We start from the raw sequence: 21,864 nt of genomic DNA, 5'->3' as shown, positions 1-21,864 counted from the left end.
CTGCACGACTGCCAACGAGCACGCGCGAGACTAAATGCGCCGAAACGCAGCTCCTGTACGCTTATATTGAGTGTGTATGCGGGAAATTGCGCGCTCGCGTAAGCTGGTGCGTCATTATAAAACGCCCTTCGCGGTCGCTGCTTCCTCGTTTCGCCGCTATTCCACTGACATGTCGACGGTTCTCCTCTGCCGCACGCATAGCGCGTACCACGATCCCAGCTATCTTCCTTGTCTCGCGGCAGCAGCCGGAGGCAATACGCGCGCCCTCTGTGTAGTTTTGCCGCGCATTATGCTAATGATTCTGGTCCATTTGTTAGCGCAGCGAAGTTCGCTCAACGCGAAGGAACGCGCGGCACTTGGTTCGTGTCTTTGTCGTAACGAGCTGCTTACTCGATTCGGCCTGTTAGCTTTTATTGCGAGCGTGCATTTTACTTGGGCGCCTAACGAAGCGTTTCACCGATAACGCCTCCCTTTGTGGGCTGCGTGAACCGTTCGACCCGGTACACGTAATGTTAGGCGAGTTAAGATGATATGATTTTTTTTTCTTTTGAGGTTTTAGTGGTGAAACTTCGAGGCATTTTCATTCGAGACTGAACAGAGCGGGCACTGAAGAAGTTCCGCTGAATCGCACGCGCGGGGTTCTAAAGAAGAACGCCAGCTGCTAAGTGCACGAAGGACTGCTTAAGGACCGCTTGAACCGCTGGTTTAACAGGTAGAACGTTACGAGTCTCTTTAACGATGCGATAGGGTTTTTTTTTCTTTTCGTAATGGTTCCTTCAGAATATGCTAGTATTAAAGTTGTTAGCGGGGATTCGGGCTGTGTGCTGTGAAAATGTGTGCCTAGTGCGTTACCACCATCTGGTTCTCTTTAGCGTCGGTATGTTATCGTAAGAGCGCCTAGCATAATGCGATGTTCTTCCTGCGGATGGCAGGAAGAACACTTTTTATGCGGTAACTGCCAAATGGTTCCGCATTATTATTTTTTTTGGGGGGGGGGGGGGAGGGGTCACATTGCTCAATGGAAATATCGCTTATGTTTTGTTTTTTTACTTTGCTAGGTTGAGCTGCCGCACGAGAGTCTTCGTTCAAACTTCGCTGCGAATAACGCACAGCCTATCCGAGTCGTCTGCATCAGCTGCACTATTTCCCGCGCTTGTGATTTCTTTGTGTGCTTTCTGGCCTCTTATTTTTCAGTCTCTCTCTGCTTTTCCACTTTTGTCGCCATTTTGTTTCGTATTTTTTTTCTTAATCTCGGGCACCTTTTCTGTTTCCGGTTTGTCGTGCTCATACGTCGCTTCGTATCGCTTGCTGAGGACATTTCCTTAGCCTCTCTCTCTCTCATTTGCATTTATGTTTAGAACTGAATCCCGCGCCTCGCTAGCCAACGGCTTCACAGTTTTTCTAGCTTTTTTCCCTTGCTTAGCGTCTTTTACGAGCTGCTCTATTTTACTGTACTCGCTGTTTTTAATCCTGCGTCCGTGGCCAGTTTCAACCAGTCCAATTCTCAGTGGAGAGAAATCGATGGCTCTGTAGCTGCACAGATCAGGCGGAAGAGGTCTGCGCTACGCGGAAGAAAAGAATTTCGTTGTTTCCTCCTTTCCATTCTTCTCTATCTTCGCTAGCCATTAGTGAATTGGGGGCTCTGGATAAATAAGCGCATAGAATAAACCGGCCCCAAAGGCTCGGGGCCCTTCGAGATAAGTAGGAAACAAAGGGTGAAACAAGGAGGCACGAAAAGTGGGACCTAGCAACACTGTGCCCTGTGCCTCCGCGGGATAAGGGGATGCGGCTGGCTTGCGCAAGTGCACTACGTACATACCGAAGTTGTGTTTCTCCTAGGGCGCGCAGGGGAATTCCTACCGTAACACGGGGCTAGGCGCGAAAAGAAAGTAGGCTGTCAGCACAGCGCTGGTTGCTATGGTCAGGAAGTGGCAGAGGTGAAGAAAGGCGAAGATGGCCACGTCTTCGGTAAAGCAGCAGCGATAATGAGTGCCTTGGGTGAGAGGTTGCGCCTTATGGACGGCGACCTTGACCTGACCGTGCCGGTCCGAGTTAGCGGCAGCTTGTCAAAGGCTGTTTCATTCGCGTCGCTCCTGTAAATGTGAGGCCGTGGGGGCGCTTATGTAGCGACGACGTTTAGGCTACAGCGCTTAGCGTCCAAGGCCGCAGATATTTAAACGAGAGAAATGAACTAAATGTTTAATAAAGCTTGATTCGTGAATAAACTATCGTGTACGTGGACAATAGAAGCTTGTCTGTTCCACTGGTGTAAAATTTTGAGCAGCGCTCGTATTAAAGTTGAGGAACGCGATTTTTTTTTTTTTGAAGCGTAATGTTTCACCTGTGGTGCTCTTTTCTTTCTTCTGTGATGCGGATGCTTTTTCTTTATCGGATGCACTGCGACACACTATAGCAGGATACAACTAAAAAAAAAGAACAACAGTTGTTAACACTGGGCCACGGTCAGCGGCGTCCTGTATTAGTCTGCTGGCCAACGACAGCAGTAAACGAAATCATGTTATAATGTGTGACTATGTTAAAGAAGGTATAAAATATAGAGCTTATATTTTTTATTATGATTAGATTCTTTTTGACGTAACAAGGAACGTTTTAACTACACGGACTATTTTTTTTTTTTTGCTGTGGAGAAATTTAGTGCGGCGATCCTGAATGTGGGCGGAGCTTCGCTGCAGGCTTAAGCTGTATCCGGCTACAGTACTACAAATGTTCAGGGCACGGTGTTATTCTAACACCATGGTTCAGGGCTTGTAGTTTTCTCATCTGTACACCCTGTGTATATACCGTGCTGGAAACGGGCATTGCCCAGCGGGTTAGCTCAATAAATGGGAACAGTAGTTAAAAAAAACAAGAAGCGTAAAGATAGAACCGGATACAGATGAGTGGAAACAGTAACGACGGTTTAATACCTGAACCTGCTTTCCAAATAAAACAAAAAGGGGGCGCTGCTGCGCCTCCCGAGCGTCACTCTGTCGGCGCGCTGCGGCCTGTACGCCAGAGCCTGCATTGCTCTTAGCGCGTGTGTGCCGAGGCGTGGCATCGCATCTCGCCGACGTCGGCGCTGGGCGACGCAAAATAAACTATTGATCCGCCATGAATCGAGCTGTCTGCCGGACCGAGACGGGCCCAAATTGAATCTGTGGCGCGTTTGTTCTGAATGAATCATGACGATGTAGTGCTTCCTGCTGCTGCTGCTGCTGCCCGGGAAGCGTTTTCCTGACGTCGCCTCTTGTCCTTCCCTCCCTCCCTCCCTCCTCTCCTTTCTTTTACAAGTGTGCTGCCCCTGAAAGCTCGCTTCTCTCTTCCTAATTCGTGCGTCTGGGCATTTTGTAACAGGTTACGGCAGTGTGTTCTCGGGTGTTTGAGGTGCAAACCCTATGGCCTTGCACTGGCCTTGTGGCGCTGTCGATTCGGAAAGAAACGTATACTCTTGATTGATTTGGGTCGACCGTGATTGAACACTCCCACTGGTGGGTTCTGTAGGCGGGACGGCCAACTTTGTAACACCTGCCACCTCTGGCCATTTTTTGTGGCACTGGCCTCCGAAGGCTTCTTTTCTCTCCTGCTTTGAAGAGAGCGGAATTGCATTCTATCTGTTCATCAGCTGTAATGTCTAACACAAATCTGAACGGCCCTTGGAACTGCGGTATTTGAATATTTTTTTTATTTTTGCCGATGTTATTTAGTGTCAAAGTGTGCTTGCGCACACAACACGCCTGCGTTTTGTTGTGTTCTGTGTGTGTGTGTTTTCTGTGGCTTTATGAAGTTTTGGCTTGAAAACTTGACATTGCGTGGCGCTGCCTTGTTTAGAGTGTTGTGTTTAGCTCCCTTGTGCTGTCTTACTACTGGTGGGTTTGCGGTTGTAGGATGAGCGCGCTGTTGGTCATAATGTGATACCCAGAAGTGTTCCTTCAAATATATTTCTTTGTTGTCTTTATATATGCTTAGTCTTCATGACCACTGTTTGCATAAACTGGCATAATGCGTCTCTTTCGCTCACCATTACTGCTATATATATATATATATATATATATATATATATATATATATATATATATATATATATATATATATATATATATATATATATATATATATAGTCTGCTTGCCTTCATATCAGTTTGTTGCTTTATATCATATGATACCTCGGCTGTTTTGGATCTGTCATCGAGTTTTGTGCAGCTGAATTGAAGTAAGAAAACGAACAATATGAGCAATGGCGTTTTACGATCTCTGTCTCCTATCGCAGGCATCCTACGAGAACCCGCCGCACATCTATGCTCTGGCAGACACCATGTACCGGAACATGGTCATCGACTGCGAGAGACAGTGCGTCATCATTTCGTGAGTACCGTCGCTGCATTCTGGGTACCGCGTGATCCTTTTGAGATTAAAAAAAAAACAATTGAACTTCAAGTCAGTAGTTATTTTGAAGCTGACTTTAATCAACGTCGGAGACTTGTACGCCCGGACATGTTACCGAGATCAGTTGTTGAAGAAACTAACATATATATAAAAAAAGAACTTTTTGTCACTTTCCGCCTTCTTGTACGAAGAGGTAGCAGTGAGAGCTGTGTCATTTCGCGTGGTAACACACTTTTGTTTCCGGCTTGCATTTAATCGATCACACAAGCAACAGCTTTCGTATCACTGAAGTACGCAGGAAAGGGAACGCGTTGCACACCCGAGTCTACATCCCTGCCCAAGTCTGTTTTGAGACAATACTGTTTGAAGTGCTTAGCTGGTCTGCCCCCGTATATGAGTCGCAAACCGATTTCTGCGATGAGCGGACCTCTAGGATGAAGCACCATTTTGTTTTAGCATCGAGGAGCAGCTGCGCATCTTTGAGGCGCACCACGAACGTCCTCGGGCCAGTAATGCCTGGGAAGCCTGAAGCGGACGACGAAATCGAAATGAAAACCACTGCTTCTTGAGCCACGCGGAAAAGGCGACAGCCGGCCGGGACACGCCTCCGCTCATTCCCGCGAGCTCAGTGGACTGACAGCGCCATCTCGTGCGGGCATTTCTGACGCGCTCAATGAAATCTCGGCTGTACGCCCTGTTCAACTATTGTCGGATGCAACTCAAGAACGCAGCGTCTTTTCCCCGTCAGAGAACCCCCCTTCCAGCCAATGGCTTCGGCTGATTCTCATGACCCTGCTAGTGCGACAAAGCAGGGAGTTGTAGATGATAGGGAATAGTCCCTCCCGTCCATGGTAGGGAATAGACCCTCCCCCCCCCCCCCCTCCTCTTCAATGTGGCGCCGCTCCCTGTATTGTCACGCTAGCAGGGTCATGAGACTCTACCGACGCAACTGGCTGGAAGGGGGCCCTTGTCGGGGAAAGGTCGCTGCGTTCTTGAGTTGTATTCGACTATAGAGCCGTTTGATTTCACTCGCGTACCAACTGGCCCGCGTCAACGCCTTGGGCCATCTCTTGGTGGGACGAGGAGTGTGTGGAACACGAACACTGGAGGCAGGAACGCAGACGATTCAATTTTCGAAAAATGTTCTGTTAGCGTGGTTCAAAAAGAAGCAGCGAAAGGCGTAGCTCTAAAACAATAGCGATGTTCATGATTAAAATGTCCGAAGCCGTCCAAAAGACACGGGAACGACGCAACCGACGCGAATGACGCAACCGACGAAAAAGTGTCAATGAAAAGTTTTTACTTGGGGACCAAAAAACAAAGAAATGAGAACTGTCTCGCGAATCGGCTTTCCCAGTCATCGTGAAGTTGATATCGTTGCCTGAGACGTGGCTGTTCAGGTATGAATATATACAAATATGGCTGGATTCAGAGTGCTTGGCAAGTGACGACCAGTGAGATGAATTAAACTGCTGTATATTGTCTTGTTCAACTTTTCTTTCAGTTTATCACCTTGAAGACCCGCTATAGTAGAGCATCAGGCGTTCGTTTTTGTGGTTTGTCCGTCGTTATCGATTACTGTACGCGTGTTTATTCATGCTTCTTCCTTGTCATCCATGCGAAGGCGTCACTGCGTTATTAGGGAGAAAACTCGCTTCAGCCAAAATGTGCGACGCTAAGGCGCCCGTGTGCTGTGCGATGTCAGTGCACGTTAAAGATCCCCAGGTGGTCGAAATTATGCCGGAGCCCTCCACTACGGCACCTATTTCTCTTCCTTTCTTCTTTCACTCCCTCCTTTATCCCTTCCCTTACGGCGCGGTTTAGGTGTCCAACGATATATGAGGCAGATACTGCGCCATTTCCTTTCCCTAAAAAAAACCAATTATTATTATTAAATGCGCGGAAAGGCGCTTTCACGGACAAAGGAAACATGAAACGGAGAACACAGGTGGTATCTTTTTGCACCCGTTACTGTGTATAGCGGCGCAGATTCTACAGTGCCGCCACCTTTAGGCGTATTTATGAGGCGTTGGAAAGCAGTCTATGGAGTTGCTCTATCACTTCCAAAATGTACGCATCTCTCCCGTTGTCTTAAGTTCCGTTATTGGGTAATCTCGTTCTGCGGCCTGTCCAGAGGGATAGGATGCAACAGTAGATTCTTCAGAGGCTTTACATGAGAACTGCAGTAATCGGTTGCAATAGCCACGAGACATAAAAAAAAACAAAATGGGATAGTACAAGCACCCGCCGCGGTGGCTCAGTGGTTAGGGCGCTCGAAAACTGATCCGGAGTTCCCGGGTTCGAACCCGACCACGGCGGCTGCGTTTTTATGGAGGAAAAACGCTAAGGCGCCCGTGTGCTGTGCGATGTCAGTGCACGTTCAAGATCCCCAGGTGGTCGAAATTATTCCGGAGCCCTCCACTACGGCACCTCCTCCTTCCTTTTTTCTTTCACTCCCTCCCTTATCCCTTCCCTTACGGCGCGGTTCAGGTGTCCAACGATATATGAGACATATACTGCGCCATTTCCTTTCCCCAAGAACCAATTATTATTATTATTACAAGCAATAGTATTGGGTCTTTAGTGGCACAGGCCACTAGAGGCCATAGTGCGCTCAAATAGTGAGCGATGCACTGCACTACGAACGTGGATAAAGTGAAGCCGTGTTTTTCGAGCCTTAACTGCACGACCGTTATCCACCTTGGCTCACCAAACAGCGTGCGGCGCCCATATCTTCCGGGTGTCTTCGAGAGCGCCCTCGGATGCAGGGAGCTTTCACTAATTCCGCCAGTCTCTCCACAATTAATTTCGGAGCTCGCTAATCCGGGGCTCCGCGCGGGAGCTCTACGGCCGACGCGGTGGAAGGCTCTGTTCTACACCTAATCTGGCAGCGAGGAGGGGGGGGGGGGGGGGCTGCGCTTGCGTGCTGTAGATAAACCACGGCTGGCAGCGGTCGTTAGCGGAAGAACCGCACTAGTTTCCGCGTCGTTTGAAGTGGTGTTCAACGCGGCACGCATTGTCACTAATGGCGCGCCCATCTGACGACGCGGACGGGCAAAATGCCAGGGGATAAAGACGGCGCTTAAGATGGGTTCCGGAATCGTTGCTGTAGATTACGGCTGGGTCCTGCCAGAGGCGCAAATGAAGAGCAATGCTGCCTGAAACAGACAGCCTAAGAGTTAACTTCCGAAGTCGTCTCAACGTGGCGCGTCTCTAATCCAGGCAGCATTTTTTTCGACACTTTGCAGCTGTAGTAGGCTACAAATTAAAAAAAAAACAGCAGTTGTTAACACTGGGTCATGGTCCGCGGCGTCCTGTATTACTCCGCTAGCAAATCACAGCAGTAAACGAAGTACGCTTTTTAACGCCTGACTATTAAACAAGATAGGTATCAAAGTTCTAGATCTTATAATTTTTTCTTATGATTAGCTTCTTGTTTAGGTAACAAGAAAAGTTTGAACAACGGACTAATTTTTTTCTTGTCGTGTAGGATTTCTGTGCGGTAGTCCTGAATGTGGGCGGAGCTTCACTCCAGGCTTAAGTTGTATCCGAATATAGCTCCTCAACGGGGTTGGAAAAACTGTAATTTGAACAGTGTATGTTTCGTTGTCAGCGTCAACGCATGTTTTAATTCGCGATACGCAAAGCAGTAGAAAAGCTGAGGCAGCGCAAATACATTAGTGGAAACGACTGGAATAGAAAAATGGTGCTCATTTGTGCGAGTGCAATTTTCTTGCATGCTGATTCGTCATGTGTCCCCGACGTCTGCGCACAGCATGCAGCAATCTCTTCCTCACAAGGGCCCTGAAAAATTGCTGATACTCAGGTGTTGCAGGAAACGTTTTCTTGGCAAGTCGGTCTCCACTGTAGCCTCTATAGCCGAGATCTTGTATAGCACACTAGTCCTGATACTAAAAAGTCACTCACGCTTTCTTCGCGCAAATCTTAAGCTTCTTTGCGAGCGTATTTCCAGCAGCACGCCACTGAAGCGGCTCGAAGAAGTAAAGAAAGAGTACGGAACAAAACAACAAGAGAAAGAATCAAAAGGAAAGAAGGAAGGAAGAAAAAAAAAGGGAAGAGACAGATGGATCGCTGGGCGCGAGGCGCTTGCTGCCGGCACTCTAGTCATTCGGTATGACGCATCCTGTCAAGGCCACCTGCCCGGCAAGAAAGGAAGGAGGGAGGCAGCAAAGTCGGCCTTCTAACTTACGAGCATGCAAGGGGGTGGGGCAGTGTGCAGAGAAGCTGCCTAACTAGATTACCCCACTCAACCAGTCTCATCGCCGGGTGCCGAAACCGTGCTTCCTCCTCCTCCTCCTCCTCCTCCTCCTCCTCCTCCTTTTCCAAGCAGGTCTAGCGGAAGATGCAGAGCCTGCGGCCACAAAGTGTTTTTTTCTCTCCTCCCACTTCTTCCAAAGACTTGGACGATTCGTCAACTTGCGCCAGCTTGTGCTGCGGGAGGCGCGCGCGTCTGCTTTTCGGCGTCCCCTCCATTTGCATCGCCAAAGCGCTTCGCCTCCGCCGCCCCTCGGCCAAGTAACTGGATTGCAGGGCTTCCTCCACTCGACCAAGTGTGTTCTCGTGTGGCCGCGCACAGTGGCGACTATCTACGTCTCTAATGCGGTTTGCCTCTTCTTCACCGGCGGCGTTGTGCAAGGAAGCCACCTTTATCCGGATGCCGCATTCGCGCGGTTATAAGCCGGCCGGCTCTTACGATTAAGCGGCTTTGATAACGTGCGACCTGGCTGCTTTATCTTCGGTGTACAGACTACGGCGTGTTTAGCAAACCACTGTCTGTGTCCGCGTTTGAAAACTGGTGGGGAGAATTATGAATGGAGAAAGTTACGAAGCGACATGTTATAGTCGCCTTTCTTTCTCCGAGGGTAGCTTTGGGCAAGCACGGAGCTTCCGAGCAGCGTTAATAGCGGAGCGTGATGCTGGCAGCTTGGACGACATGTGCTCAGTCGCAGTGTGCAAAACGCAACACAACTAGCGTCTAAGCCATGAACACTGACGCTTTCTCTCTCGTTTACTGGTTTCTTAAACGTGTTCGAATGTAGCCGACTCTTCACGGCGCGGTGCTCGCTCTACCACGACGCATTGTCGTATTTCACGTGGCCTAGTGCGTATGCGGTTAGAAACGAAACGGCGTAACTACATGCCGGTAAATACGGTACCTGGAAGTACAGGGCGGCGGGCTACGCTTCCATGGTTATTCGATGCCCGCGTGAGGTGGAACAAAAAAAAAAGCTTCGCTGAGAGATCCACGATGTACCGAGCCGAGACTGGTGCTGCCAGACACGTATGTTTGCATTAACGGCCTACTGCGAAGTGTGCTGCTGTTTGTTACCCCAGCTCTTAACTGCAAGCGCATAGCTTACTTCGTATGTTGGTGTAGAAGAAAGGCGAGTTGGTAATGATCCATTTCTCGCAAAATGCATCCTTTGTCCGCTTTTTTTTTATTCTTACCCTTTTGCGCTGTTTTGTGAAAAACGGATAGTATGACGAGTTGATCAGTACATTAATGTACGCTTGCGACATTCGAAAATTTCATTAAAAAAAGTAAATGCAGTGTAATGGAAAATCATGAAATGAACTCCACCTTTTTTTTATTTTTCACGCCTTTTCTTGTTTCTCCTTGAAATACGTCGGCGTGTGCCGCCGCATGTAGCAAAGCTTTCGGGGTAGAGAACCAGCCGTTTCCTAAAATGAGACGTATACAATAACGCCACACCGAGGGACTTTGCACAGGGCTCAAAGATATCAAAGCATAACTCCGATCGTATCTTCCTGGCGGATGATATATGCATCCCTCGCACTGCTTAACGTGGAGCGTACTGCATATATGCCCTCGTAAAATATGGCAGTCAACCGTCTACATCGCAGGACATGCATATCAAGCTCATCATCACGAGCGATTGCCAGCAGGTCAGGTGGCCGCATTCATACTTGTACTTTGTAGACTAAAGAGAGACGTCGTTCGCCTCTGCCTGCCCCTTTATTCGGAAATAGGGCGACAGGTGATGACAATGCGGTTGAATGGACGCAGCATTTATTTTCTTCTTTTTTTGCTTATATATTCTTTTGAGCCGCTTATATAGGCTGGCGTTCATGTATTGTTAACTTCCGCGTTGTTCTCTTATTCTCTCCTCTTTTCATTTTTCCGCCATCGTCGATGTCAGCGGACGCCAGATGTTCAACGCTTACACGCCTTAGTATCTTGCGCGCTGGTTATGAGAGATCGGCACCTCCGAAAGTGAGGCGCCAGCCAGGGGCCATCTCGGAAACAGACGCGGGGGAGGGGGACCGGAACAAAAATGGAAGAAGAGCCAGGAGGGTCATCGATTGCGAGCTGCCGCCTCCGCCGCCTTCTACGTGCACTACCTTTCGCCTTTATGTAGACGCCCGCGCAGAGAAGCTCCTGCCTCCCGGCGCACCTCTGCCGCCCCCTCCTATTTGGCGGCCTGTCAGGATCCCATACTCTGTAGCGTCGTTGTCGTTTTGGTGTCCAACCTTGCGCGTCCAAAGCGAGCCACCTTCTTCTTCATTTTGTGGCCGGGAACTTACCTGTGGGGTGAGGTCCGCGGGGGGAGAAAGCGATAACGGTGTTTATGGCCGATGATTTACCGTTGCTATCCCGGCGGCGCACCTCTGGCTCCTCCCGTCTTCTGTGGGGAGAGGCACGTCTGCACCCTCGGCCCCTTTGCGCGCGCGAACATTGCCCAGGGCTCTGCGGCGGGAGACGATACGTATCCACGCATACGCGGATAGGTGTATCAACGTGCGTATATAAAAATGACGCTTGGAAAGATGTTTATGCGGCGAACCTCGGTGTATGCCCTCTACTGCGACGCTTTTGGCGACGTGCTGGCCTGGGGGTACGGGTCGTTATGCGTAGCTTGACGATGGTCAGGGGTAGGATTTACGAAGAACAGTTGGGGAAAGCACCGGTTTCGGCTAACTGTACATATGCCTTCGAGCGGGGCTGCGGCTGTCGCGTGAGCAGCAGAAAGACACATTTGCTCGAGCACGTTCAGACGGGCTCACATGCGCGACTCCCGCGACTTAATCAGCATTACTGCAGCCGACAGTGCAGATCTACTGCTTTTAGCGGTTAAGTGAGAGGCATAAAGTACTCGGAAATAAAGGGTTATAAATTTGGGTGATCTTTAATTGGGTTGGGCAGTGCTTTCACTATATGAAAAGGTATGTCTGATGCTCCTGTTTTGTCGTTTCAGAGGGCGTATTTAGGTCGTGTAATGCTCAGAATCTTTAAATGATGTGAAATAACTTGCACTTGCGGAGTTTCATTCCTACTGGTGTTAATAATGCTTCCAGGATGTATAGGCATGTGGTGGTGCAAGCGATGAAAGAATAGCATAAATCCTTGATAACTCAAAGCGAAGTATGGCGAGCACTTGCCTGGAGTACGTATCCTCGAAATGCTATCGAATTTAGTTCTGAAAGGATGTTTTGGGAGTGAATCTACATACGGGTAACTGCTGGCATGGCTATATATCGTGTACGTACCATTCTTGCTTTCAGGTTTGAATAGGACCGACTTGTATAGTATATTTTTGTCCTCAGTTGCGTCGCGTAAACTGCAACCAGTGGTAGCCGACCGCACGACAGTGGGGTCTCACGCAGGTCGCACCACACTCTGGAGAAGAACTACGCGCAAGTTATCGCCCGTAAAATGGTCACTTTAAGGCTGAACTGAAGCTGTTACGACTAATGAACGTTTCAAATGCGCAGCGCGTAAATGGGAAAACTATTTCTTGCTATTCTTGAAGGCGATTTCTTGACAACACTTTCGCGCCTTCAATTGCTGTTCAGCATTTGTGGCTCGGAGCTTCCGTTGGTTGACAAAGCGGCATTCTCATTTTTTTTTGCCGTTTCACGAAGTGAGCGGCCGATGTACACGACGCGTGAACCAGTATGCGAGTAAATGTGACATAGTGGGATTTTTGTCTCCGCGTAATATTCAATTGTAAAGCGAATATTCGATTATAACACGAAGGGCGACTATTTAATTTTATTTTCGGTAAAAAATGCTCGCTACATTCGAGTAAATACGGTACAAAGTTTTTTTTTTTCGCTTAGCCAACTCCACATCTGTACTGAGTTTCTCGTCTGTGTGTGGATAATAAAGTCACAGGTATTATAATACTTTGCCGCCGGCCACAATGTTTGGGGCCGAACGCTCTGGTAAGATTCAGCCACTGTCCGTTGCACCAATGTGAATAGATGTCATGCGCGCGTTTCTTGCAACGTTGGCTAAACACCGCGTGCGATGTGGCGAACACGTCGTGGTGCCGATATGAGATCATGACGCCGACGGAAAGGACGGACCGCGCCTGTTAACGTCTGAAGGGACGCTGACTTCAACTGCGATGTATATCCTGACAATAGAGGTTGCATCCAATAAATGTTGATCATTTTTGCTCAGTTTATTTCTGCTTGTTTCTTCACTCAATTTAATATATTATACTGACTGCGTTTCAGCAGTCTGGGCATAACAGCTTTCCATCACCATGTCTTTTTAGCAGAGACTTGCTCTCAGTTTTTTTCAAAGGCAGTTTTTCTTGAACTTAAGAAGTGTGTGCTGCTCGCAGTTAAAAAAAGCACGAGTTCACAGGTGTATTTTATTCAACGCTCAGCTACGTCGTTCTCAAAACGCCTCTTCCAGTGATTTTTGCCTCTTCTGGCATCAGCGCAGACCACGCCGATAAAGCGCCAGTTAAAGCATCACGGCAAGCAGCTTTCGCTGTATGACTCAGGAGTAATGCGGCGAAGCAGCACTCGCTTACGCCCCTTTACGGCTGATGTTCGCTAGTTTCTTTCTTTCTTTCTTTCTTTCTTTCTTTCTTTCTTTCTTTCTTTCTTTCTTTCTTTCTTTCTTTCTTTCTTTCTTTCTTTCTTTCTTTCTTTCTTTCTTTCTTTCTTTCTTTCTTTCTTTCTTTCTTTCTTTCTTTCTTTCTTTCTTTCTTTTCTGTGTGTGTATTTGTGAATGTTTGTGTGTGGATAGTGCCCCAACAGTACTGGACGGCGTTCATAGGGATGATTGAGAGGGTGTACGAGTCCACTGCAAGATGATTGCACCGCGGAGGCCAGGAAAGAAATACCTGCCGCTGTCCCAGCGCTGTGCTTCTATCGGCTGCACTGTCAGGCCTGTCACAAAGACGGTAATGGGGAGGGCAGAAGAAGTAGCCGAGACGATGGTCGCAGCCGTGCTGCGTAGTGCGACGCTGTATCGCATCCTTCAGAAGCCCGAGAGGTTGCGTGTGTTGCACTTAGCCCCCTTCCCTTTGCTATAGCAGTGCCTCGTGACAGCGGGCCTCTCACATTAGCCGGTCCCCTAGATAGACTCCCCTGAACACAGTTCCGGTGGCGCTCCTTCTTCCCTACCCACACACTAGGCGGATGATATGGCAGGGACCTTCGGGCGATTTGTCTCGGTCGACAGTACTGGGCCCACCTCTCGATGTTTGCTCTGACGAGGGTCGGAACGCAATTGCGGTATAGCAATATTACACGAACTCGGGTCATTTCCGAGCCTAATGTTGCGGCAGTGCTTCTGTTTAATTGAGTGCGTTTCTTGCCTCTTTTTGTTTGGTCTTGATTCATATTTCAGAACGCTTATTGGCGGGAATGTTCGCAACTTCATTGTGAGAACTTACATTGAGGTAGAGGAGAGGGGTGGGGAGGTACTCGCGTTTCATGCGCGGAGAGGCAGATTAGAAACAATCACTCTGCCAGCTATCGCCAAGCAGAAGAAAAGAATAAAATAGTACACGCTCAGTAGAGCTCAGCCTAGTCTCTTTATAAAACCAACAGTAAGAGAGTAGCACAATTCGGCAGTGCGAGTCGGCACTGCTTTATTTTTTTTTTTACATGAAGCCTGGGCTGTCAGATGCTCAGCATTGCTGCAAGTATGTGGATATAAAGTGCTTCGAGAAATACGTTTCATATTGCGACAGCAGGATCCTGTCCAAACTCAGCTAAGACATGAATTTGGGCTAGTTGGTTCTCCATTGGAAGTCTGGGCTTTGTGTGTTCCTGTTCGTGCCTCGTCTTGTTGGCCTGTCTTCTTCGCGCAGTTTTAATATGACTTATCCCAAACTGAGCCTTCGTTTTCACTGAGTGAGAAAAAAATTAGCAGGGCTCCAGTGCAGATATTGTGGAGCACATTTGTCCATGTGAGGGCAAAGAATACGTCGTGACGATAAAGGCAACTGCGTTTCGTTGTTTATTGCGGCTCTTTAAACATGGCAACGCAGGTTTTTGCAATAATTTGTATCACAAAGTGTCTTCTGTCACTTCAGTCATTGCTCGTACGCTGTAATCCTTCTATCTTGCGCCTGCAGCGAAATGTCTACTCATTTTTTTTATACAGCGTCAGTGCCATTATATCAGAGCAGTAAGAATAATTACGAACGTCTAACGCACTGCTAGAGTTAACGTATGTTTCTAAGATACAAGAATCCGGAGACATGTGTTTTGTTCTATTATAGGCTAAGTAGCAGATCGCGAGAAAGAGATTCTGAGTAGCTCGTATACGCTTCTGTTTATGCTGGCCTGAAATGAAAGCCAAGAAAGCGCGTTTGCCTCGCGTGTCGGCCGCTGCTCTTGATATACCCGCTCGCTGGCTCTTGAAAGAGCGCTGCCTCCAAAGGTATCACGCGTCACGTATTTGCTTCAGTCCAGCGCCGGTCTTCGGCATCCGCTGTAGTCATCGAGCTGTCGGCGCGGATCGAATGACAGCTTCAGATAGGCTGAGAACGCCGCAGACCAGCTCCACCACAACAGACGCGGCCGCTCTGCGGCACCTCGTACAAAAGGCAGGCATGCAGCGAAGGACTCACCTCTGGCCCGGGAAGTCGCCGGCGGCGTTGATGGCCTGCAGTGGCGGCACGAGCGCCCGCTTCCGGAGGGTCTTTCTGGCGGCACCCGTGAGCTGCTCGAGGCTGGAGGCGAGCTGCGAGGCGTTGAACACTTCGGACAGCAGCATGTCTTCGCTGCCGGCCAGCGCCACGGGCATGCAGGGCGGCGTCGACGGCTTCTCGCGCGTGTCCACGTCCACCGACGCGGTCAGGTGCGAGAACATGAGCCGCCGCTGGCGCAGCGTGGTGGGCCTCGGAGCCGCCACGGGCTCCTCTAGCGCCGAGAAGCTGCCGCCCGACTGTCCGGAGAGCTCGCGGAGCATCACCTCTCGCTCTTTGGACGAGAGGATCTTGTGGTCCTTGCCGATGACCTCCTGCGCCAGCTTGGCCGTCGCCGGGTCGGGCGGAGGGGACACCAGCGGCGCGGGCGCCGCCGTCGACGTGGGTGTCTGCGTCGGTAGGGACGCGGAGGACGTGCGTTCCTCCAGGCTCCTCGAGGAGGGCTTGGTGGTCTGCTGCGGGTGTCCCCTGGAGGGACTCTCCAGAGAAGAGCTCTTGTTGCCGGTGACAAGCGTCGGCTGCCGGGCCTCGACCTCGGAGACCGCGTCGAACTCCCTGGACGTCCGGTTGGGCGGGGGCTTGGGGTTGCTGCGTGTCCTGGGTCGTATGGGCACCACAAAGCCGACCCTGCTGTCCATGAGCGACCGCGTCGGGCTCTTGAAGGTGGCGTCGTCGTCGTTGCGCGGGTTGCTGCTGCTTCCGGCGTTGTTGCGGTTCATCACTTCCGGAGAGCAGCTTTCGCTCCGGAAGTGGCGCCTACGTCCAGCGTGACGCCTGTCCGTCTCCTCTTCGTCCGCTCTCAGGGCCCGCTTGGGACTCTGGCGGGACGTTCTCTCTGGACGCCGCTGCTGCTGCGGCTGCGGCTGTGGCTGTGGTGGCTGGTGGCCTGCGGGCGCTTCGCTGCTGCTGCTGATGCCTTCTTGTTGGTCCTGAACGTGGTTGCTTTCGCGATGCTGCTCGGTTCGTCCGCGGTCTGCGTCCCTCGGCGACGTCGAAGCCGCCGACGGCGCCTCCCCGGACGGCTTTTCCGGGAACGCGTCGGCGTCCTGAGGTCCCCAAGGGCCGACGACTCCCGGGTCGTTCGTTTGGATCGTCGACTGAGACATGCCCTGCGCTGCTGTGTGTGTGCGGTGCTGGTCTTCGACGGCTCTTTGCGGCTACTTTTGCTCACGTCCGGCACTTCATTTTGGCGGGTTTTTTTCTTTTTTTTGGCACTGCTTCAGGTCGGGGGGCGGTCGTGTGGCGTTCTGCGCGTTTTACTTTCGAGGAGAGGTCGGGAAGCTCTTCTTGCAAGGGCGATTTGTGGAGTAGAAACGGGGTTCTCGTTCACATCATCAACTGCAATGCGGGCACCTGTAAAAAGAGGAAAGAGCAGAACATTCTGATGAACAAGGAAAGACTTACTAACGTTTGTGCTTCTGTTTACACTTCCGTTAATGCTTTTTTCCTTTTCTCCCTGTCGGCGTTCACCTTACTTGCGCGCTATTCTGTAAAGTACCAAAAATAAACAGAGCAGCCAATCTGCAACTGGTGCTCGACACTGGTGTTCGTCGTGCGTTTTTTGTTGTGGGAATTCCCCGAAACCAGTGCTTCGGTAAGCACACGCACGCAGCTGTATATTGTATGCTAGCTTGGCTGTGAAATTTTCAGTTTGCTTGGATAATGAAATCAACGAAACAACGGCTACAACGTTTCCCCTGGTGCTCCCACCAGAAGTCCTGCGGTCGCAGCACCTTTGGCAACTGCTGACGACCCTGCGGTGTTTAATGCGCGGATTGAAAGTGGGACAATGAAAATACCCATACACACACACAAACGAACAGCGCATCCTCACTGCGCTCGCGTTTTCACTGCGCGCGCGCAGCGCCCATTCTTGACTGCGGGGGGAATGAGGCCATCATGCAGAGCGTACTGCCCGCGACATCGAGGCGCGGCCGAGGTATAATAGAGTCATTATTGCGTCGCACGCATACTTGGTCCCGCGGGATGTGCCGTGGCCAGCCGTTTCGTCATCATTTATGCAAGAGCCTTAACGAGCAAGCACTCTGGATGGCTTGTACTTTTTGCGGGTTTTTCGCGTTCTTGGCTCTGCCTGTGACTTTCATTCGCTTCCATCTACCTGCCAGGTAGAGACGACATGATGGGGTGCTCTCTCCGCCCTTCCCTCCATTTCGTAAAACGAGCTTCTGTCATCGTAATGAAAGCATCGCCAGCGATATTTTCGCTTGGCTGCTTGTTAATGGTCTTTGGCTTTTGGCTGATCTTAGCGCAAGCGAAGCCGTTCACTCCAAGGTGTGCGAGGCTGTGGCCTCAACGGGCGCGACGCAGGCGCCTTTAGAAAAGTATAAAACAGGCACGAAAGAAACCATGAAACAGTAGGTGGCTTATAGTTCTTTTACTGTCTTTCACTTTATTCCCGGTATAAATGGAAAATTGATGCCCTAGCTTAACCAAAACTGATGAGTTTTCTTGTACTTTTATTGTACTCAGTGAATATGAGCCTTGGAAACCCCTTCTTAACATATTAGCCGCAGCAAGTGCGTCACTATGTAGAATCTCATTTTGTGGGCACCGTGTTCAAGTTCAGTAAAAATGCAACGAAAAGCCACTGCGTGCTCAGTGTAGAAGGCATTCAGAGTTCATTTTAATGAGAACGCGGTGTTCACTTTTTACTGAAACATTTAACTTTGGAGTAGGCCTAAAGTGCAAATTCTGCTGAAGTCAAGTCGAGTATGGAAACAAGCTGGATTGGATCAGAGCACGGACAGAAGATTAGTAAGGCTTGCCTTGTTGGTCACGTCATAATGTGGCAAGGCGTTGAGACGATCTCTAACTAGCTGAACTGGATCGGGTTGTGCCTTAATGGTAATGCCTGCGGCTTTACTTCTTATAATTATGAAACACGCCTTTGCAGTAGCCCTTAAGTCGTTCAGCATCCCGCGTGCGCATACGTCGATAGACAAGTTTGTGCGCGCTGCCTATTGGCTTAGTGGTTCATTTCAAGCGAAAAAGTTCTACAAAAATGCTGAACGAAGTTCGCGGGAACGTGATCTCATCTAATCGGCTTTCCACTCAATAAATTATGCAATCTCCTTGCCTTTTCCTGGCATTTCGTGGGTGAACACGTTGTGCTGCGCTAAAAGGGTTCTCGCGGTTCTCCCGAACAACTCCAAGTCTACGTGGCATGACACAGAAACAAACGTGACCCGTTAGCTGCTAGTTTTGGTCTAGAGCTCCTTAATGTGCCCCCCCCCCCCTCCCCCGTGCCCTTGTTTTTTTTTTTTTTGCTGCCTTACTTCTTTAGGATTAAGCATTGTTTCCAAGCAAACTGCACCAGTGACTGCTACGCGAAAAAAAAAAAGAAAGTAGGGCTTGTTTACGAGAGGAGCTGTCATCCGTCTTCATTACTCCTGATTGCCTTTTCATTTCCGCTCTTTTGATACAAATCTAATAAGTCAGGGGTCGCCCAAGCACTGCTTGATTGCGCTCTTGCGAGGCGCCTCTCGTCGACATTCGCGCGATCCGTACGGCGCCTTTCTTGCGGCCAGAAGTGCGCCTTCGACGGCACAAAAAAAATAAACAATCCCGAGAGGGAGACAACGGATTGAACAGGAGCTTGTGCTGGCAAGAGACAAATGTTCGGGCGCCTTTCTCTCCCCATTCTGTCTCCAACTTCTCCGTCGCCGACCTTCCCTCTCCTGTTGGCCGCCGAGCGTCGGCGTCTCTGTGTCTTGGCACTCCCTTTTTTGCTCATTCCAGTCTCGTGCCAATATTACCTTCCGGCTGAAGGGCGTGTCTCGAAGCAGTAAAAACAGGGGGGGGGGGGGGGGGGGGGGGGGGGGCGGTAAACACTAATAAATGTAGGGAAATGGGGTTGAGGAGAAATTGGGGGAGAGGGGGATAGGGTGAACCTCTCTTGCCCCTCCTCCTTCTCCTCCTCCCCATCCCCAGAGGAAGCAGACGTGCTTCGGAGGAATTTTTTTCCTCCTTTTTTTTTTGTCACCACCGAAGGGGTTTTCGATCTCGTTATTTGCTCTCTGGAGTGGTGCGCTGCTTGCGTTTCTAAAGTGCTCTTCTTCTTCCGAGCGCTGCGTTTTGAGTGCGCGCGGCTTAGGTTGACTTTTCCCCCCACTTTCACCTCGTCTGAGCTCGATTTCGCTTCTTGTCTGCTTTTATCCTCCGAGCTGTCTATGTGTTCCGCACTCATCCATCGTCTAATTCCGTTTGCGCGCGACCCCCCGCGCCGCGGGGCGGTGGCGCGTCGTGCGTGGGTGGCGCGTGCGAAGGTCGAGCCTTTCTCTTTTCTTTCTTTGCCCCGGGTTCGCGACGTCAGTGTATAGACATTGCCCGTGGGCTGCTCGCTTCCGCTAGCGGGCCCCGGTGCGCCATCTGGCGTCGCGCTTGCGAGCTCATCTGTGCGCGCGTATGTGGCCTAACTTGCGTTGCGTCGGCGCGTTTAGCGAACTGGGACTCTCGCATTTGTCTCTTTGCTTCTCTTTCTGGTGTTTGTCCAATTCGTGTCTGAAAATTTGCCATGGTTAATGACACTCAGCACCGGGAGTTATTCTTCAGTATGAAAGAGATTAGTAAATGTCCGCTAAAGAATATGGTCGAGAGAGGGCAGGTTTCTTGACACACACAAAGTGAACAAGACAGGGGAAAGCCTCGGGGCGGTTGTCAACGTTTCGACAAGACGACGACTTCGTCTGGGACAAGTCCTCCTGTCGAAACGTTGGCAAGCACCCTGAGGCTTTCTCCTCCCCTGTTCACTTTGCGTGTCGATAAAGGACGTGTTGATTTGTCGCTTCTGCACTGAAATGTAAAATTTGGGGGGTGTTATCCTCCCGGAGGAAAAACTGCGTAGAAAATGTGAAAAAATGCGCAATTTCGAGTGACAGGTATGGAGTAATTAATCATTGGTTGAATTGAGATAGCATGTTAATTTCATAGTAGATCTACCTGAGCGGGATCTACATGGGAGAGGCCTTTGCCCTGCAGTGGGTGTAGTCAGGCTGATGATGATCAAAGCTCGTCTTCCTGCTTACATTCGCACGTAACGCTTGTACTAATACGGCTGTGGTTCCTGTGCCCTGTGGAGTGTTTTAGCGAAGCGCGAACATGGGCTCATTTGAAATGAGTCTCTTCGCGTTCTACGCAGCGTTGATTGAGAGCTTGTTTTCACCTGTTGGACTTTAGCTAAACATTGATCTTCCTGTGTGCGTAGAAAATATCGGCCTGCTATCAAGAGAATAAAAAATACAGTTAAGAAAGTTGCGGTTTTTTTTTCTGGAGAAATTGTTTTTCGTTGTTCTAGGCAGCCTTCCCACTTAACGTCCTAAGCCACTGTGCGCATCCTGGAGGAAAGCAGCAGTTAGTCGTATCCTTCTGTTGTGGTGCGTTTCTTTTGTAGAGCGCTGAGCCAAAAGGCACGGCGGTTATATGAAAGAAAGAAACGCTTGTCTGGAGGTTTGCATTCGGTATGAACTCAGCAGTGGAGTAAGTATACGCGCAGACGCACTAACGAAAAGTTTTGACCTTTCTCAGGCGCTATCTTTACTCATCTTCGCTCAGACAAGATGGAGGATAATATTTCAATCATGGCACTCCAGCTTTCCCGCCAGCGAAGCAAATTTATCGTTGGCTGCCCTTATTCGGCCCTGTTATCCGCACCCAGGCGAACGAGCACAGGCGGAAAAAAAAAGTGGGAAAGGGGGGGGGGGGTGCAGGTGCCGTGCTACCTCGTCAGTCATTTCTTTTGATTTTTATTAAGCGGTGATTCGAGCTGCTTGACACTGTTCTTGCCTACGTGCGGAAAACTGATCGCTTCGGTGGTTGCGCCAGCACGTCTGTCAGTTACGCCATCGCAGGCTTCTTCGTTGTGAAATATTGAAGAGGGACCATGAGCGCTCTGAATCTTGCCTGTGTGTGCCTGAACGTGTTGTCATCTGCTACGGAATGACAGGAGTGTGAGCGCCTTGCTGATGGACACTGCAAAGAAGTTAAACTTACAGTTCGGCTTGAACAGAAAAAGTACAGACGCGGCACAAAGAGACAAAAATAATGGGGCGGCTATCATTACGATTTAGCCGTATATTCGCTTGGAATTCGGCCTCGCTATGATATTCGTGAAAAACGTGGAAATACTTCCTCTAAACAACCGCAGTAGCATTTTGGATGGAATTTTCTCCACGTAAAAAAAAAAAATATTAATTTGGGAAAGTGATTAAATATAAGCTTAATTTCCTTGTAATAGCAATGAACCAGTGACGTAATTTCTAAACATTTCTGTCGTCATTCAACATTTCTTTAACCATTTGTGGAATAGCGGGACACTTGTTGCCCCACTTGTCTCAAGTACCGCAAAACGGACAACGCTGCACCTGGGTACCATATTTTTCTGTGCTGAAAACTACCGTCCAATCAAAACCACGTTTGTTGAAAGGCCACCTTAGTGTTGATAGGCCTCCTGTGCGTTTTTAGAAGCGCGGGTGTACATATTGACGTGACTTATATTGGCGGGAAAAATAAAATCTAAAAA

The 21,864-nt window shown here is 49.7% G+C and overlaps 1 protein-coding gene across 2 annotated transcripts in view; it reads right to left on the bottom strand.

Moving 5' to 3' along the window:
• LOC144125121 (uncharacterized) overlaps positions 1-21,864 on the bottom strand; it is a 393,458-nt gene that overhangs the window by 292,294 nt on the left and 79,300 nt on the right. For both annotated transcript variants that reach the window (XM_077658225.1, XM_077658226.1), the window contains exon 2: positions 15,249-16,679. In XM_077658225.1, coding sequence (XP_077514351.1) covers positions 15,249-16,432 — 1,184 coding nt within the window. In that variant the 5' untranslated portion in view covers positions 16,433-16,679. The remainder of the gene's footprint in view (positions 1-15,248; positions 16,680-21,864) is intronic.

The sequence above is a fragment of the Amblyomma americanum genome, chromosome 3 (genome assembly GCF_052857255.1).
Source record: "Amblyomma americanum isolate KBUSLIRL-KWMA chromosome 3, ASM5285725v1, whole genome shotgun sequence".
In the NCBI taxonomy this organism is placed as follows: Eukaryota; Metazoa; Arthropoda; class Arachnida; order Ixodida; family Ixodidae; genus Amblyomma; species Amblyomma americanum.
Note: the sequence above shows the minus strand (reverse complement) of the source record. Positions and strands in the feature narration are given on the sequence as shown.